The following is a 20,379-nucleotide window of genomic DNA, read 5'->3' as shown; positions in this document are numbered from 1 at the left end:
GAAGATTTTTCTTCAGAATTTTATAAAGACAAGAATAAATTTAGTGGAGAGGAAGTAATGATATAGGGACAGTTTGTTAACAGTTTGTACACATGAAGACCCATACTTATATCTCACTATGCAATGGTTCTGGGATTAGCTACCAAGCTTTCTTCATTAGGCTATCGGTAGAAGCCTTAGCCAAACATGGCTCAGGAATTGTCTGTCTGAGGTTCTTTTGGAGTTTCTCCCTTTTTCTGTGTTCTTTTCTAGTCTTTTTTTTTTTTTTTTTTGGTCCTTAGATCCACTGTTCATTCATTCACTCTGCAAACATACCCTTCAATGTTTAGTAGAATTTACCAGAGCCTGGTGTTTTCTTTGTGGAAAGTTTTTAAACTATAATGTATATTTCTTTAATAGATATAGGACTATTTAGGATCTCTGTTTCTTCTAGAATGAACTTTGATAGTTTGTGCCTCAAATAATTTTTTCATTTAATATAAGTTGCTGAATGTATTGACATAAAGTTGTTTAGAGTATTCCTTTATTATCTTGTTAATACCTGCAGAATCTATAGTGTTGTCACATCTCTCATTCCAGATATTGGTAATTTGTTTCTGCCCCTTTTATTTTTCCTGATCAATCTGGTTAGAGGCTTATCAATTTTATTGATTTTTCTCAAATGACTAATGTCTAGTTTCATTTGATTTTCTCTATTGTTTTTCTCTTTTCTATTTCACTTATTTCCACTCTGATCATTATTTTCTTTCTTTCTGCTTAGTTTGGGTTTAATTTACACTTATTTCTCTAGTTTCTTAAGGTGGAAGTGGAGGCCACTGATTTGAGACTTTCTTTCTAATATTGGCTTTCATGCTATAAATTTCCCCCTTAAAACTGTGTAAACAGCATCCCATGTAGTTAAGCATGCTATGCCTTCATTTTTTGCAAATAAATCCTGAACACCAACTCTATGCCAGATATGGCACCAGGTTCTGCAAAACAGTCTGTGTCTTACCCAGGTACTGCTAAACAGTCTGTGTGTCAGAGAAGATGGGACATTTAACAAATGAAGGGTGATGAGTGGATTGATGGGGGAAGCCTAGGAAACCACATAGGACTTATTCTATGCTGGATGTCTAGCAGACAGCCTGCATATAATTGCAGACAGGTCTCAGTCTCTGCAACTGCCCTCAGTTCAGCATTTATTCAGTGTCTCCCCTGGAATACTACATAAAAAAGAATAAAAAAGAATGCATAAAAAAGAATGCAATCATGTTTTTTGCAGCAACATGGATGGAGCTGGAGGCCATTATCCTAAGTGAACTGACACAGGAACAGAAAACCACATAATGCATATTTTCACTTATAAGTGAGAGCTAAAGTTTGAGTACACATGAACACAAAGAAGGGAACAAAAGATACCAGGGTCTACTTGAGGGTAGAGGATGAGAGGAGGGTGAGGATTGAAAAACTACCTATCAGGTACTATGCTTATTACCTGGATGATGAAATAATCTGGACACCAAACCCCCACGACACACAATTTACCTATATAACAAATCTGCACATGCTCCTGAACCTAAAATAAAAGTTAAAATAAATAAATAGCACTTTAAAACAATTTAAACATAAACAGTGCCTTGCTCAACTATACTTCCAATATTTTTGCTATTTTTGTTTCTGCTTCCTATTTTCTAAGTCCTTGAAATGCAGATGATAAAGGCTTTTCTCTGATATAAAAGGTCCCTACCCTGTCTTCTGCACAATTGCTGCAATAAAATATTTTCATTGCCTTTTGTATTTCCAAGGTGCTGGGGGCAGAGTCAGACATTATAAGCTTTAGATTTAGGAAGAGAGAGAATTCTGACATCTGGAAAATTCTTCAGTGGTGAGAACCTGGGCTTTGAGTCAGGCAGAGATCTGGGTGTTAATCTTGACTGCACAATTTATTTACAGTGTAACCTCAGGCAATTACTTAACTACGCTAAGGCACAGTTCTGATCTGTAACATGGGGATAATAATATCTACCAACTGATAGAACTGTTTTGAGAATTAAGTAATGAATGGAATGCTTAGTACAATGTCTGGTACATGCTAAGTGCCCCACAAATGGAAGCTATTGTCATTGCCACTTGTTTCCTTTATTGTTGCTCCATCTCTCACAATCAATCCTTCTCTGGGGTTAAAATCAGTCTTTTCACTGTGTCCCAGGTTTTTGTGGCCTTAATTTCCCAAATCCTTCTCAAGGCACTTTCTCATCCTCATTTTATAGTTTGGTCAACTGAACCAACCAACCAACCACCATGACCTCCTAATTGGGGTCTCATTCATTGCCAGTTGATTCCCTGGGAATCCAGTCTGCTCACTGCTGGAAGGGTCTTGGGTTGACTCCTCATGACAGTAGCGTGAGCCTGGAGGCTACTCTGTGAGCACACTTCTCCCCGTACCCTTCATTTACCAAACTTTAACCCTCTTGTCCTATCGTTATCTTTCCCGTTTGTTTGTTTGCTTTTTTCTTCAAATAGACTTTCGCCCTTGTTGCGCAGGCTGGAGTGCAATGGTGCGGTCTCGGCTCACCGCAACCTCTGCCTCCCAGGTTCAAGAGATTGTCCTGCCTCAGCCTCCCGAGTAGATGGGATTACAGGCATGTGCCACCACCCCTGGCTAAGTTTGTATTTTTAATAGAGACGGGGTTTCTCCATGTTGGTCAGGCTGGTCTCAAACTCCTGACCTCAGGTGATCTGCCCGTCTCAATCTCCCAAAGTGCTGGGGTTACAGGAGTGAGCCACCGTGCCCAGCCCATCTTTCTCTTTTAACCTTGTCCATCCTCTAAACTGATATTAACAACAGGAAATTTTAGAACACCAAAAGCAAATGTCAATCTCTATTTGATTTGGGAATGGTAGCTGGAACCTTCATTGAAAGAGATATTTGGGGACAGAGGAAATTTGCCTCTTCACTTAATTGCCTCTTAAGTTTTCAGATATGAACCTGGTCTATACCAAAGGTTACTCTGACATGTGTGATGTGGGGAAAGGGGAGCAGAGGCTCCAGCCCAAGGATAGCTTTGCTGAAACAATATGCTCACTGTGTCCCCTAGTATAAGATCTGTGGACGGTTGAGCAGTCACTGAGGTGCAATTATCTGCTCTGTTTTTAACAATCTGAAAATAAACTGGTTATGCCTGATTGTTGCATGCCGTTCATTGGCAAACACTTCTGCATGTCTGCAACAAACTGGCCCGTCTCAGACTTCAGATTGACATTTGTTATGACATTGGGGCTAATATTTTGCCACATGTAGCTGAACTTACAATGTGGTAATGGTGCCACCACTTGGCGGTCCCATGGTGCTGAGTTCTAAGACAGGTCTCGTTACCCAGCCAAGCCCATCAGCTAGATGATTGTGTTAGTTCTCAGTTGCTGCATAACAAATTACCCACAAACTAAAAAGTTTAAAATAACAAACACTTACTATCTAACAGGCTCTGAGTGTCAGGGATCTAGGAGTGGTTTAGCTGGGTGCTTCTAGCTCAGGGTCTCTTATGAAGCTGCAGTAAAGCTGTTGGCTGGGGCTGCAGTGATCTCAAAGTTCAAATGGGATTCAGGCTCACTCACTGGACTGTTGGCAGGCATCAGATCCTTGCTGGCTGCTGGTTGGGAGCCTCAGTTTCTTGCCATGTGGGCATCTCTATAACAGCTGGCCTCCCCCAGAGCAAATGACCTAAGAAAGACTGAGAGAGTAATCAGGATGCAAGCTGGTAGTGCCTTTTATAGCCTAATTTCAGAAGTGATGTATCATCACTTCTGCTGTAATCTGTTGGTCATAGAGACCAATTCTAGAACAGTGTGGAGGGAACTACACAGATGTGAATACCAGGAAGCAGGGATCACTGGGGCCATCGTGGATGCCTACTACCACAGTGATTTAGACTGAGTTACCCAGCTTGCCCATTCATTCACTCATCCATTCACTCATTTTTTTTTTTTATTTTTTGAGATGGAGTTTTGCTCTTGTTGCCCAGGTTGGAGTGCAATGGTGCGACCTCGGCTCACTGCACCCTCTGCCTCTCAGGTTCAAGTGATTCTCCTGCCTCAGCCTCCTGAGTAGCTGGGATTGCAGGTGCCCACTACCACACCTTGCTAATTTTTTGAATTTGAATTTTCTTTTTTATTTTTAGTAGAGATGGGGTTTCACCATGCTGGCCAGGCTGATCTTGAACTCTTGACCTCAGGTGATCCACCTGCCTCGACCTCCCAAAGTGCTGGGATTGCAGGCATGAGTCACTGCACCCAGCTCACTCATTTAATCAATGTTTATAGATGCCCACAAGCTCCAGGTACTATTCTTGGTGCTGAGGATCCATGGAGAAAAAGGGCTGTTCCTGCCATCAGGGGCCTTACAGTAAATTACAGTGAAGCATGAAAAGTGCTGTTGTGGGGGAAATTCAGGGTCATGGGAATGTGTGCAAAGTTAGGAATGGCTTCCTGGAGAAAAGGACAAAGTAAATTACTCAAATGCCTTAAAGGGGTAAGTGGATTGGGGTGGTAGCATAGGAAATTGAGAATAGAATATTATGGGGAGATCCAGACAGCAGGCAGGAAACCAGGAATTTTAGCCAGTAGGAGGACAGCCTTTCATAGGTCAGGACCAAGGAATGAGATGCCAGACCTGGAGGTCAGGAGGTGAGATCACGGCTAGTCCAGTCCTTGTAGCAGCCTCTCAATTACCCAACAGGTTATTGGGGCAGGAGAGCAGGAATTACAAATAAAATGAGGGGAGCTTCGGAGTGAAGGCTGAGGCCTGGTTCCCAGAACTGAAGAAAGGGTCACAAGGGAATCAATTCAGGGAGGCCAGTACTGTTTTCTAAGCATTGCCCTGCAACACCAAAATCCCCTCTGAAAGAGGACCGGATAGACTGGTGCTGGAGGTTGTGCCTCAGCTGTGGGGAATGGGGTTTAGGGACAGGAACCACGGCTGATAGCTGAAGAGAAAGTTGCAGAGCAGCAAAGTTTGTCTTTGGTGCCATTGCCCAGATCCTGTCCTGCCAGCTTGGTGCTCTCATGGTGCCTCCAAGTTCCCTGGCTCACCCCTTCACCCTTATCCCAGCACCGTTCTGCTGTCCACACTGTCAGGGCCAGCCCATTGCCTAGGCTTTGTCCAGTCACACCTATCCCCACTCTGCTGACCCATAAGGAACTGCCCCGCCACAAACTTTATGGCCATGGTCCAGCCTCAAGATCGGAGGATGCAGAATTCACCGTACCAGGCTCCTAGGCACAGAAAACCAACCAACCAGCCAAAGACTATTATGGAAAATTAGAGGCTGGGAGTTGGCTGGTCTGATTATTTGTGGCTCTTGGTTGGATTCACTGTTTGAGGGCTCAGTCTTTGCTGCTGTAACCTATTTGTCACCACCTATGGGCAGAATCGGAGTTCTGTAGTCTGTGTTAAATCAGTCTAATTTTGTAGGAAAATTGGCGACTCTGGCCATCTGGGAAATGGTGGCTGCCTCTCTGCCTCCCATCAGCACACCTATGGAACCTTCATCATAGAGCCCAGGGGATCAATGGAACCAAGAAGGGCAGCTCTTCCTTTTATAGCAGTATCAATATGGCATCTACCGCTGCTCCTACAGGCATAATTAGCTGTTGAGGGGCGAGTGTGTGCCAGGTGCTCTGTTCACACCTCTACCTCATGACCTTATGAATGCTCACAGTTATCTGAGAGCACAGAAATGATTACAAGCAGTCTACAGAGGTTGTGTTACTTCTCCAAGGTCACATGGCCACAGGTGATAGAACGCTGGTACATTTGACTTTCGAACCTCTGCTCTTTCAGCAGGGTTCAAATACCCATAGTATGGATTTCTTCACTGGTTCAAAGCTCTGAAAGGTCATTTACTGTATGTTGGAACCAGCCTTCCTCCCTCCCTGGCCACACCCTGATTCCTTCTAGTTCTTGTTTCCTAAGTCACTGAATGCTCGTAGGTCATCACTGTCCAGGATGTCTCTTCCAGAAGGCTGATGGTGAGCAAAGTCTGAGGTCTCATCAGGAAATTAAAGCCAAGGGGGAATGGAAAGTAGCCCAAAATGAAATTCCAGGATTTAAGGTTTCAGACTAGGCAGGAGAGGAAAGGCAGGAAGGGCATCTGATGGTACGTAGACCCCAATCTCTTAAAACAGCAGCAAAAACAGGTAACACTGATTGAGTACCTGTTATGCACCAGGCTCTGGGTGAAGCACACTCTATACATTATCCCATTTAATCCTCACAACACACGTATGAGGTAGTTACCTCTAATATCCCCATTATACGATGATGAAACTGAGGCTCAGGGAGGTGAAGTCACATGGTCATACCATGGCAGATGTGGGAATTGGACCCAGCTCCTAATGGCTCCATAGCCCGAGCTCTGAAACTTTGTGTTGTCCTGCCTTTATGTGCCCACATTGATTTCCAGATCATTTCGGAGCGCACCAAGCCCAGGATGCATGAGTTCCAGTCTGAGGTGTTCATGATCATCGGTGGCTGCACGAAGGATGAACGGTTTGTGGCAGAGGTGACTTGCCTGGACCCCCTGAGGCGCAGCCGCCTGGAGGTGGCCAAGCTCCCGCTAACGGAGCATGAGCTGGAGAGTGAGAATAAGAAGTGGGTGGAGTTTGCATGCGTGACGTTGAAAAATGAGGTCTACATCTCAGGTAAGCTAGGAGTCATGTAAAGCCACAGCAAGCCCCAGTAGCACTACATATGTTCCTGAGTGGCAGCCAGGCAACCATCCTAGAATTACTGTGAATTGGCAATGATCTGGCTCTGACTGAGACAGGATATGGACCCAGGAGCTCAGGTGGTCTTATCTTGGAGGGTACATTGCTCCTTAATAAACACCAAACTGAGCAGCATTGTGCTATTCTTTTCTTTTCTTTTTTGAGACAGAGTCTCGGTCTATTGCTCAGGCTGGAGTGCAGTGGCACGATCTTGGCTAGCTGCAACCTCTGCCTCCTGAGTTCAAGGGATCCTCCTGCCTCACCTTCCCGAGTAGCTGGGATTACAGGTGCCTGCCACCATGCCCGGCTAATTTTTGTATTTTTAGTAGAGACGGGGTTTCACCATGTTGGCCAGGCTGGTCTTGAACTCCTGACGACAGGTGATCCACGGGCCTCGGCCTCCCAAAGTGCTGGGATTACAGGCGTGAGCCACCTTGTCTGGCCAGCATTAATAGAAAACCTAGAGAGGAGGCAGACAAGTCCAGTCCTTCACGGAAAAAGAAGAGGGAAAGTGGTAAGGGTTTATTCAGTGTCTGCTATAGGCATAGGCCCCTGAGCTACGCAGTGGGAATTCAGTAATGAGTAAACACGTCTGCTCTTCCCCCAAACCTGACCCCTCCCATGTTTATTAGGTTGTACTTGGGTATACTTCAGTAGGACCCAATACTTTTTCATTAGGAAAATGTTTGCTTCAGTATTGATAGTTACTTTGTGTCTGTCTTTCCCATTAGACCTGAAGTTCCATGAGGGGTAACACTATAGCCCCTGTACCTAGCACTGTGCCTGACCTCCGGGTAAATGTTCAGTAAATATTTATTGAATGACACAGTCTCAACCATCTTTACTGAGTAGTAGATACATTTATACTTTAATAACATTTAATTGTTTGCCTCTCACATCAGCTCTGTAAGATAGGGGTTTTTAGGGTAGGAGAAAACAGAGGCACAGAGAGATTCTTGAACATACCTAAGGTCGCACACTGGTAGGTGTCAGGCAGGACTTCAACCCAAGTTCTGAGCCTAACGACCACGCTCTCCCCATCACATCAAAAGCCACTTGGCTCTCCCTGGGACCCTAAGGAAGGAGACAAGCTTCCCTTCCCCTTTCTTACAGGCTTTTCTCGAATCTGAACTTGTTGAGAGGAAAGCAGCACCCCAGAGCATGTTTCCTCCAAAATCAAGGACAGATCGTCCTTTGGATGCATTCATATCGTTGATTAGGTTCTAGCTTTCTTTTCATCTTGCAGAAATTTTTTTTAATTTTTTTTTTTTTTTTTTTTTTTTTTGAGACGGAGTCTAGCTCTGTTGCCCAGGCTGGAGTGCAGTGGCATGATCTCGGCTCACTGCAACCTCCAGCTCCTGTGTTCAAGCGATTCTCCTGCCTCAGCCTCCCAAGTAGCTGGGATTACAGGTGTGTGGCAGCACATCTGGCTAATTTTTGTATTTTTAGTGCAGTCGGGGTTTCAGTGTGTTGGTCAGGCTGGTCTTGCACTCCTGACCTTGTGATCCACCCGCCTCAGCCTCCCAAAGTGCTGGGATTACAGGTGTGAGCCACCACGCCCGGCCTTAATTGTTGTAGAAGATCCAAACAACGTAGAGCAAGTAAAGTAAAATAGGGCAGTTTCTCTGTGCCATCACAATTCTATGGGTTTTCATTTTTTACAAAAATTATTTTCTATTTGCTCAGGGTAAATAGTTTTAGCTGCTGTTACAAATCCTAAGTCTCAGTGAATTAACACAATAGTATGCAGGGGTCAGGGGGAGGACGGTCTGCTCCATTCAGGTATTCAGGGGCCTAGGATCCTGCCATCTTGTGACACTGCTTCTTCCTACATGTGGACTTGATTTAGGGATGAGAAAAACGCTGAGGGAGTTGAGAAGTCACACCTGCTCACAAAAGCCTCAGCCTGGAAGGGCCATTGATTTTGCTCACGCTCCATTGGCAAAAACTAGCGACATGACCTCCCTTACCCTCCCCTCACCCTGTCTAGGTGCAGGGGGCTGGGAAATGTAGTTTAGCTATGTGCCCAGGAGGGATCAACAGGTGTGGTCATCATAGTCAGTCTTTGTCACATATACTACACGTGTTATTCTTTTTCTTTCTTTCTTTCTTTCTTTTTTTTTTTTTCTTGAGATGGAGTCTCACTGTTGTCCAGGCTGGAGTGCCATGGAGAGATCTCGGCTCACTGCAACCTCTGCCTCCCAGGTTCCAGCGATTCTCCTGCCTCAGCCTCCTGAGTAGCTGGGATTACAGGCACGTGCCATCATGCCTGGCCAATTTTTGTATCTTTGGTAGAGAAGGGGTTTCACCATGTTGGCCAGGCAGGTCTCAAACTCCTGACCTCAGGTTATCCACCCACTTCGGCCTCCCAAAGTGCTGGGATTACAGGTGCCCACCAACATGCCTGGCTAATTTTTGTATTTTTGGTAGAGACGAGGGGTTCACCATATTGACAGGCTGGTCTCAAACTCCTGACTTCAGGTGATCTGCCTGCTTTGGTCTCCCAAAGTGTTGGGATTACAGGCGTGAGCCACCGCGCCTGGCCCAATTTTTTTTGTGTTTTAAGTAGAGACAGGGTTTCACCATGTTGGCCAGGCTAGTGTTGAACTCCTGACTTCAGGTGATCCGCCCACCTCAGCCTCCCAAAGTGCTGGGATTACAGGTGTGAGCCACTGTGCCCAGCCCACATGTTATTCTTTTGTCATAAATTTATTGTTCACTTTTTAATGATACAAGCAACACCTGAAAGCATGCTTGTTATACACAGTTAAATCAACAGAAACTTGTACTTCAATTAACAATATCATCTGGACATGATGACATGTTGGTTTAATGGATATACATATTAAGTGATATAGTTACTCATGAAAAGCACATCATGGGAGCTTAATTACGCTGGCCAGTATTATCACTACTGTTATTCTTTTTACCAGCTATATGGCAGTCTACCAAATGGATAAACCATAATTTTTTTAGCTTTCTTTTTTTTTTAAATCTCCTTAAAAAATACTGCAGTAGGCATTCTTAGACACATATTTTTTCATACTTGTGCTGCTACTTGGAAAGTTTCCTGGAAGTGGTCATATGTGAATTGAGAATTTTGTATATATTGTGAAATCGTCCTACAGAAACGTTGTACCAATTTAACAGTCCAATCAGTGATGAGTGACAGTGCCCGTTTTCTATATCCTTGCTCACGATTTCTATTGTTAGTCATTTAAATTTTTAATAGACTAGAATGTTTGAATTTATACTCCTAGGTCATTAGTGAGGTTTAGCATAGTTTATATATTTACCAGATAATTGGATTTATTTTTTAAAATTATCTATTCATACTCTTTGACAGTTCCTATCAGTTTTTGTCTTTTTCTTAGTAATTTTTTGGAGCTCTAATTATATATCCTTTGCTATTTGTGTTGCAAATATTTTCTCCTAGACTGTGGCTGTTTTTTAACTTTATATTTATATACTTGTTTTCTTTCCTATACAATTCCACATTTCATGTCACGCTTAGAAAACCCCTCCTAACCCCAAGGCCATTAACATAATATCCTATACATTCTCCAGTTACTTCTATAGCAGTAACATTTGAATTTTATTTTAAATGTAATGTAAAATAGGTATCTAACTTAATTTTTATCCAAATGAACAACCAGTTGTTCTAATAACATTTATTTAATGATCTGTATATATTTTAGTCTGTTTTTGTGCTCTTGTTTTTAACTGATCAGTTTGTCTAGTACTGCACTGTTTGTATTAGGTTAGCTTTTTTGTATATTTTAATACTTGATAAGGAAAGCCTCCTTCTTCACTTTTCTTTTTCAAAAGTTTCTTAGAAATTTTTCCAAACTTACTCTTCCCAGTGAAATTTAGAATTATCTCATCAAGTTCCCCCCAAAAGTCCTGAAGGCACTGAGTATATAGATTAACCTAGGGAGGGTTGACATCTTCACAATAAGGTGTCTTCTCATTTATCATTTATGCACACCATATGCTTTCTTGGTTTTTTTTTTTTAGTCCTAAAATAAAATCATAGGTTTTAATAAAGTTTGCATATATTTCTTTGAAAATTTACAGTTATTTTATATTTATTTATTTATTTTTTAAATTTATTTATTATTATAGTTATTTTATATTTATACTTTTTGACACTACCTAAATAGGATCAATGTTTTGAATAAATGGAGACCTATTGAAAGGTACCCCACCCAAAGAAAAATGGCCAAAGCATATGAACAAAAGATTCAAGGCAGAGGAAGCTCCGCTTCCCTCGTAGTAAGCGAAAACCAAACTGACAGAGTTTTTCTCCGTCAGTCTTAAAAAAAAAAAAGAAAAGAAAGGCAGAAAACAAAACCACCAGCACCAGCAAAACGTGGGTATGAGGAAAAGTCAACCAGCACAGCTGCGGAGCGTGCCTTGGCTGCACCTGTAAAAACTCAGGGTGCACATGCCTTTGGCTTAGAAAACCCACTTCTGGGTTCTGCACTAGAGAAACACCCCGACACAGAATGTGGTCAGTAATGTTCACTTCTCCACTGTTGCACAGATGTAAGTCTGGAAAGTAAATCTTTGCTTTAAGTAGTTGGCAGTACTCTATGCTGATGGGAAAATGGAAACACAAAGCTGTTAAATATTTGATTAAAATCACCAAAAAAGGCAGTTGTCCTTTGTCTTTGTCTCTTTCCCCAGCTGCTGAATTACTTCTTTTCTGTTTTTTAAGAGCGTTGTCTTCAAGAAAATATTTACCAGATCACTCTCAAATGATCTATTGTGAGCATCTCGTACTTTTATAACAAAAATTAATTTAGAAATAGGATAAATCCCACTGACCTTTTTATACAGATCAGAGAGACACACCACGAGAATGTTGTACGATTTCTTAGTGATTTTTCCAGGTCTGTATCTTTGCTTTTTTGTTTAAATAATTAAGTAAACATAGAACTTAAGCTGCCATGTAATTTGCCTTCTGCACAAACCCCACTGTCCCCGCCCAGCCTTGCTTCCTGCTCCTTGTGAGCGCAAACACTGAGTCCAGACTCCCTCTGGCCCCTACCCACCCAGGCTGGCTTGGATCCTGCCCCCCTGAAGCCTTCTTGGGGCCCTGCTCACTTAGCCACCTCTTCTCTGAACTCTCACAGCGCTGAGGTGGCACATGACATAGTGTGGTACGTCATCCCTTCTGTCTCTCCCTGTTCCCCTGCGTTTGCCTCATCTCCCCTGCCAGACAGCACACACTAGCCGGGTTTCTTATATCTCCCCTCAGGGTAGGGCTGGTCTGGGGACTTGGCGCTTTTGGATATGTGGGATATTATGGGAGAAGCTGTATTTCTGACGCATCTGATGGTTTCTTAAATGCTTTGTATCTCTTGCAGGTGGCAAAGAAACACAGCATGATGTTTGGAAATATAATTCTTCGATCAACAAGTGGATTCAGATTGAGTATTTAAACATAGGCCGCTGGAGGCATAAGATGGTGGTGTTGGGTGGCAAGGTTTATGTTATTGGAGGCTTCGACGGCTTACAGAGAATCAACAACGTGGAGACCTACGACCCCTTTCACAACTGCTGGTCAGAGGTATAGGAGAAGATTTCTACCAGTAACTGCCTGTATTATTACTTCAATGCTTTTTTAGAAAGCTTTGGAACGTGCCTACCATGGTGGCCAGCTTTCTGATCACTTTACTCCCAAGGAGAACATTTTTGGTGGCTCTGAGCTTCCCTCCTCCTAGGAGCTATTGCTTCAGTATCACTGATCAAATCACAGAAACAATGTCCTTCCAAGTGGTGAAGGTCTGTGTGGGCACCTGTCCTAATTTGGACAGAATTCCAGATGTGGACGGAGGCTCACCCTGTCCTTAGATGGGAGATCTCTTGGTCTGCATGTCTTGACGTAGAGTCTTGTCTCCTCAGATGCCTTGTCTCCTATTCTCCGCACTGGACACATGCGGATCACTTTACTATACCGTTTATGAACCCAGAGTGATTTGGTCGTGTTAGAAGTCATCCCTTCTTTATTTTCCCATTGATGATGAGCCACTTGCAGCCCTGCATGTCAGACTTATCAATGCAACCTCAGGTGTATATCAGACTCAGGAAAAGAAAAGCCACCTCATCTCATTTCCAAGTTATTCCCAATTTCAAATTTTCTTTTTCCTTATCAGATCAGATGTCCAAGCATGTTCCAGCTTAATGGAGTGTACAACACAGTCATTGTAGGCACAAGCAAAGGTTGCCAGGTCAACACATCTAGCCAAGACTGTCAGCCTGAAAAGTGCTATATTGAGAGCCCTTAACATTTATGGGGAGCATACCTAAGATCTTCTCAAAACAAGCCCAATCACAGAGCTGCTCCATGATCTAAAAGGATCCTGCAAATAAATGGGCAAGAGGCTCTTGGAAGTCTCCTTTAGTGTCCTGGGGTTCATAGGGTAGAAGCACACATCTGACTTAATCTCAAAATCCTCAGTGCTACCCTATAATGGAAGAGTCTGCTTACCTGTGGCCACCTCAAACCCGTATACCAGCTTTTCTTCCTAGATATAAGCACCAAGGAAAATCAATGCTGGTACATAGTAGGCACTCCATAGATATTTTTTGAGTGGATGAGCACATGAACGTATATGAATATGCATGTATAAAACATCATTTTCCTCCAACACTGGCTGATTTCATCTGTATAAACTTATTCTTACCTATACTCCTCCTTCCCTGAGAGCGGGATTCTGGGAGAGTCTGGCATATCCCAACACACAGCTTGCCCTAGCTTGCGTGGAGCCTGGAGGGAGGGTGAGAAATGCATGCTTTCATTCTTGCTGTGTCTTCAGAGGATTCAAGCCTACAGGCCTTGTGACTTTAGGCAAAAGATGCCCAGTTCTGTGTCCCGGAGCTCTGTCCTGTATCCTGGGAGTTACTGCAGCAATCTGGGCAGCATGACTGACAGCTTCTTCTTGTGCCCTGTGCCTCTACAGGCTGCACCCCTCCTTGTCCATGTCAGTTCCTTTGCAGCCACCAGCCATAAGAAGAAGCTCTATGTGATTGGAGGAGGGCCCAATGGGAAACTGGCCACAGACAAGACTCAGTGTTATGACCCTTCCACCAACAAGTGGAGTTTGAAGGCGGCCATGCCGGTGGAGGCCAAATGCATCAATGCAGTGAGTTTCCGGGACCGCATCTATGTCGTTGGTGAGTAATGGCTTCTTATTGATCTGAATGGCTTAGAATCTGATTAGCGCTTGGCCGCAGCACATCAAGGGTGTGTCGCGGTGTCTCCACTGCTGGCAACTCACTGCCCCTAGGACCCACTCTGGCTTTCAGAAGAGCCGTCAATCGACTGTTTCTCTTGGCAAGAGGGTAGACTTGGCCTAACCAGAAATTGAATTTTAGTGGTTAAGAGGGAAGAACCCAGAAAAATGGAGCGATGCCCACCGAGTTTCCTCCCTCTCTTCAGGTGGGGCCATGAGGGCGCTGTATGCCTACAGCCCCCTGGAAGACAGCTGGTGCCTGGTGACCCAGCTCAGCCACGAGCGGGCCAGCTGCGGTATCGCACCCTGCAACAACCGGCTCTACATCACCGGCGGGCGGGACGAGAAGAACGAGGTTATCGCCACGGTGCTGTGCTGGGACCCCGAGGCCCAGAAACTGACAGAGGAGTGTGTCCTGCCCCGGGGCGTGTCGCACCACGGCAGTGTCACCATCAGGAAGTCGTACACGCACATCCGCAGGATCGTGCCTGGGGCAGTGTCTGTCTGACAGCAGGATGGGGAGCTGGAGAGCCCCCCAGATCCTCAGCGTGCCTGCCTCACCTCTCACCCTCCTCCAGCCCCACTTCAGGCTGCAGGCTCGAGTTTGAGGCCATGCATCAGGGGATCCCCTTGACTCACTTTGGGAGAACCTTGGAAGTCACAGTTTGGGGTCACTTGAGACTGGCCAGGAATGTTTGCGTGACCTACCTCAGGAGGGGAGGTGAGGAAGAGTAATATTTAGTATTCAGGACCCACCCACCCTATGCCGGCTTCTGTGCCAGGCACTTCCTTGTATGGGTTCATTTAACCTGGTGAGTGGCTCTTATCACTTCTAGTTTACAGGTGAGGGAACAGAGTTTCACAGAGGCTAAGTGGCATGCCCCTGATCACTCAGATAGCAAGTAGCTACCCCAGGAGTCTAAAACCCAGGTCTTTCAGCTCCGAAGTCAATGCTCCTTCCACCACGCTGCCTATCTCAGGCAGGAAAAACAAGCAAAAAACCAAAAACAAAACCTGGCTCATGCCAGGCGTGGTGGCTCACGCCTGTGATCCCACACTATGGGAGGCCAAGGCGGGTGGATGACCTGAGGTCAGGAGTTCGAGACCAGCCTGGCCAACATGGTGAGACCCCCCGTCTCTACTGAAAATACAAAATTAGCCTGGCGCAGTGGCAGGCGCCTGTAATTCCAGCTACTCAGGAGGCTGAGGCAGGAGGATCACCTGAACTTGGGAGGTGGAGGTTGCAGTGAGCCGAGATCGTGACACTGCACTGCAGCCCAGGCAACAAAAGTGAAACTCTATCTCAAAAACAAAAACAAAAACAAAGACAAAAAAACTTGGCTCACTTCTTGTTTCGGCAAGTCTGCTAAAAGATTCACTCAGCACGGCAGGGAAATAAAGGTGTTTCCTGTTTTCTTTCCTTTTCTTTTTTATTCTGCATCCTCCCTCATCCCCACCCTTTACCAAAATTTAAACCAAGGAGTCATTTGGGCTCCTTGCCAAGAATATCTCATAGGTTCTTCCACTTGAAAGGTCTGGGGGATGGGTTTGGGAAGGCCTGTTTGCTTTGAAAGAGATGAAAGATGAAATACTTGTGTTCTGTCTCTTTTTTTTTTTTGAGATGAAGTCGCCCAGGCTGGAGTGCAATGGCATGATCTTGGCTCACTACAACCTCTGTCGCCCTGGTTCAAGTGATTCTCCTGCCTCAGCCTCCTGAGTAGCTGGGATTACAGGCACCTGCCACCACACCCAGCTAATTTTTGTAGTTTTAGTAGAGACGGGGTTTCACCATCTTGGCCAAGCTGGTCTTGAACGCCTGACCTTGTGATCCGCCCTCCTCGGCCTCCCAAAGTGCGGGGATTACAGGCGTGAGCCATGGAACCGGCCTTTTTTTTTTTTAAATGATCATAAGATGGCCCATTTTGGACCAGAACTGTCATTGCCAGACAGAATTGTACCTTTAGCACAGTCTGGTGCCCTGGCCTCTTAGTGTTCATCAGTTGTACTGCAATTTAGAAAAGATGTTTCTAGAGACTTAAACTACTGTTTTATTTTAAAAAGTAAACACCTGAACACAGCTGGCCTCCACAGGAACGACAGATTCTCCTTGATGGTACACTTTCTAGTTTTTGGACAGTGATTTAGGTCCACCTTCCTGATACCCCATCCTCCTGAAGCCTTCGTTTTCAGGACTTTTAAAAAGCACTTCTAGTTGTTTTTTTGATCAGTGTAGCTCAATTGTGACTTAAAGAACAGAATCTGTCCTTCACTGTAAGAGCTAGAGCTTTCAAATGAGCTCACTGGAAATTCATTGTAATCCCCAAGCTGGAGAAACAGGTTAAGAGATCCTGTTTCATACGCTGTATTTAAAAAGCAACAATGATAACAACATAGTAACTGCATTACCCAATGGACTTTATTTTCATCATATGATTTCAATTCTCTTTATAGAGTTTTTTTTCATGTCCAGTGTGGCTTGTTCTTCTCAGCCGTTTGGGAAGTTAGAGTTATTAGAGTTGACAGTGAACTTAATTTTCATTAAACAGTCATGGTTAGAAGAAGCTAATATTTGAAACAGATTGCAAAAACTTGAAAAATTACAGGTGAGATTTCTGTTTGTGCCAGATTATTGAAGATAAATATAAATGTATGTTGGTGTGTGAAAGGCTCTGTGCCTTGGAGGCATGACAGTTCAGCTCTCTGCTGTGGAAAGTAACACAGGCCAATAGAAGCATATTTGTGGAATTTTAGAACAAACTATGGCTGACTCATGAGCACTATAATAACCATCATCAGGAAGCTCCCAACTGAAACAATGTAACAATGTAATCTAGTTCAATTCAGCAAACATTCATGGAGTGCTTCATGTCTGCCAAGCCTTGAGGACACCCATGAATGGCAAATCTCCACGCTGGACACTCGATATGGGTAAATAGGCCACCAGTTAATACTTTTGTTTTTCTTTTCTTCAAGTTAGCTAAAAATGAGATGTATATGAAGTGATGAGGCTGGATCCAAGTCTTGATTGCCTTTCAGGGGGTCATGGTGGTAAGCTGTGCAGTAAAGTCAACCAGTGGCCATTGCTTACATGTTTGTCTTTTCAAGGAGCAGATGGTGGTCCTTTGATAAGACCCATTGGCAAACTTCGTGCCCATCAGCAGGTCAACCCTATGCTGGGAAAGTGAGGATTTGGGATTTCTGTGCTATAAACCTGATTCTAAATGTAGGACCCAAGTTTCTGGACTACATCAGAACACCTAAATGAATCATGGAAGCACTCTTTATGATTTTTTACAACACCAGATATGCAGGTGAATTGTGGAAAATTTCATGTAGCTGACACTCAGGAAATGGGGAGTCGTAATAATGACATGGGGTAGGGAACAGATACACCTTGTTAGAAGATTGAGGGTTCTGTATTTGAAGCTGCCAGTCTGTAGCTCTTCGAGAAAGAAAGTTCAAGTCATTTGGGGTAAACTTAAGTATAGTCATCAGGATTTTAGCTTCTAGCCACTAGCCAGGGATGAGGGCTTCTAAAATCTAAAATTCATTCTAAGAAATAAAGACAAACACATTTGCAGGAAGGTAACTGTTATAACCCACACAATCAGTAGGGGGAAAACCAAGCCGAGAATTAACCCAGGGACAACCCTCGGACTCAGGCAGGACATGGCAGGATGTTCTGGCTCAGCAGACTGGAGATCGAGGCAGGCCTGCGAGTGGACAGAGCACCCCTGGCTGGGAAGAAGATGGGGTAGGAGGAGGTCAGGTTCCAAGGATGCGGGTCTGGAAAATGATATCGGAGGCCCTGGAGTTTGTGAGCTTGACTCTAGTCCCAAGAACGGTAAGGGAGAATAAGGGTAAGGGAGAATTCCAGGCAAGGAAATAAGGAAGGAACCCACTTCTTAGAGCAGAGGCACGAGTTAGAGCAGGCACAGCATTTGGGCCAACTTGCTGTGGGGCCTCTGAGCTGCTCAGCTGTGTCTCCTGTCCTAGAGGGAAGGTGGCCCAGAGTCTTTGGTGGAGCGGAATCTGTAGATGAGGTTGAGGGACTCCAGTTGCCAAGGTTGATCTGAAACAGGCAGGGTGCTAAGCTTATCAGAACATCAGCAGATTCATGTTCTCTTCTTAGCTTTCATCTATTCTGGTCTCAATGGCTTCGGAAAACACACACATACACATACACTGTGTCATTGAACTCAAAGCAAACTATGCTCTCAGGGAAATACAAATATCATGTTCTTGTAGCTGTAAAATAGTATAGCTTAGCTATTTATAGAAGTTTTTGAGGTATTGTTGTTATTTACTTGTCCTGTTTTATTTTGAAAAATGAAAGCACTCAATAGAATTTTTAAGGTTGATAACACCACAGTGATTTCTTATGTAAGTCCCAACTTGGAGTTGCAAAATCATTTTTTTCCCTTAATACCTGGGTGTTGTATTAGATCTCATAATTTGAAGAGTCAACCTTTATAGAAATCCACATATATCTCAAATATGGCTACTGCAAAACCAGTTTTGACAGGTCAGATTTTCATATGTATAGGTATAAATAGCCAACACTCGGTGAACAAAATCCTTTAAGCATTTTGGTTACATAAAGTTGTATATTTTCAGTGATCAAACTAAGGATATTGTTTATAGGTTTTAAAAACCAAACCAATTAAGTTTTTATTTATTCAATAAAATATGCACAGAACAGATGCAAATGTGTTATATACAATCATGAAGTGATTTTTTTTTTTTTTTGCTGTTTTTGGTTTATATAAATAAGTGGTGTCTGAACAGAAATTAATTTAGAAGGTGGAAATTTAAAACCTTTCAGTTGGTTCATGGGACTTTAGATAAGTTCATAGGTTAAAATTCACCAGGTTTGATTTATGGAATGTCAAACGGTAGACAGTTTTTCCCTCCCTAAAGATGGATTGCCTTGCTGAGCAAGCTTTTACCAACCCACATGCAAACTGCGTGACTCTCCTCTTGCCTGGCCTCATCTCTTCATACAGGAGACCCCCTTCTAGGTTTTTGATTACAGGCCCGACCTCTTAGCCCGCCTCCACCATTGTTCCTGTGTTGTCTCTGAAGCCCTCCCTGGCCTTTGCTTCTCAAATTGGGGCGCATGTAACTTGGGGTATGAGACTTCCCTCTAATCACTGGAAACCCTGTTATCAATTTAGTTCATTTTGGTTATAATGCAAGAGTCCTATGTATTTGAAAAGGAAAACTGAAGCCTTTAAAGAAATCTGGGGTCGGCCGGGCGCGGTGGCTCACGCCTGTAATCCCAGCACTTTGGGAGGCCGAGGCGGGCGGATCACAAGGTCAGGAGATCGAGACCACAGTGAAACCCCGTCTCTACTAAAAATACAAAAAATTAGCCGGGCGCGGTTGTGGGCGCCTGTAGTCCCAGCTACTTGGGAGGCTGAGGCAGGAGAATGGCGTGAACCCGGGAGGCGGAGCTTGCAGTGAGCCGAGATGGCGCCACTGCACTCCAGCCTGGGCGACAGAGCGAGACTCCGTCTCAAAAAAAAAAAAAAAAAAAAAGAAATCTGGGGTCCCATGAATAGCTTCAGACCTTTCCCTCTGGGCCTCCCCAGAAGTAGATGTTCTGCCTTAGGAGCTCTTGGTGGAAACCCTTGGAAATCACAGACCCGGCTCCCTCACTGGTGGGGAGTGTTCTGGAGTGATCTTGGGCCCTGGGTCTGACTGCCACTGCACCAGCTGTGAGTCAAACGGAGTTTTGACCTTAACTTTGCTGCTGAGCCTTCCAATTTCTCCACTGGGTCTAAGTGATCATCTCAAGTCTGGGCAGTTTGGCCAGGGCCAGGCATCTGCCCAGCTTTTCTTAGCGCCTCCCCCTGCACCTGCTGCTCCCTGCTGGTGTATAGCATCTCCTGGACCAGTTCCTTTTCCCTGGACATGCAGCCTGCATACAGGACTCAGTTCTCTCCCACCCTCTGTAGCCCCATGCCTCATATTCCGTTGCTGCATGTGGCCACAACTGAAGACTCTTGGTGCTGGGGATGAATCCAGGTCCGGTCCCACCCTCCCCAGGCTCCCCACCATCAGCGTGGCTGCTTACCAGTCACTCTGTTTTTCACTTCCATGTTTGTTTACTGGTGCCTAGGGATTTTCCTTTTGCTTTTGCACATTCGGATGTCTGCTTTGTTATTGATTCCCACATGAAGCGCTGCCTTGAAACCCATGCCCAACCATCTCTACTCATCTGTCTGGATACAGAATATGAGACTTCCTGGCTATAAATTCTTTAGGAAAGTTAAAGCTGGGTAGAGGGAAAAGGGGTGGTCTTTGATGTGTAAGACAACTGGAAATCTCCTTCATAACACAAATCCTGATCCCTCCACATTTGACAGTAGGAGAAGCTCCCAGTGGG

At 44.4% G+C, this 20,379-nt stretch overlaps 1 protein-coding gene across 1 annotated transcript in view; it reads left to right on the top strand.

The window, feature by feature from the left end:
• Positions 1 to 18,691, top strand: part of KLHL6 (kelch like family member 6) — a 70,990-nt gene extending 52,299 nt beyond the window's left edge. Inside the window, exons 4-7 of the mRNA XM_050780188.1 lie at positions 6,444 to 6,681; positions 12,120 to 12,322; positions 13,716 to 13,929; positions 14,195 to 18,691. Of these exons, the coding sequence (XP_050636145.1) occupies positions 6,444 to 6,681; positions 12,120 to 12,322; positions 13,716 to 13,929; positions 14,195 to 14,496 (957 nt within the window). The 3' untranslated portion in view covers positions 14,497 to 18,691. The remainder of the gene's footprint in view (positions 1 to 6,443; positions 6,682 to 12,119; positions 12,323 to 13,715; positions 13,930 to 14,194) is intronic.
• The last annotated feature ends 1,688 nt before the right edge of the window (positions 18,692 to 20,379 follow it).

The sequence above is a fragment of the Macaca thibetana genome, chromosome 2 (assembly GCF_024542745.1).
Source record: "Macaca thibetana thibetana isolate TM-01 chromosome 2, ASM2454274v1, whole genome shotgun sequence".
NCBI lineage: Eukaryota > Metazoa > Chordata > Mammalia > Primates > Cercopithecidae > Macaca > Macaca thibetana.
Note: the sequence above shows the minus strand (reverse complement) of the source record. Positions and strands in the feature narration are given on the sequence as shown.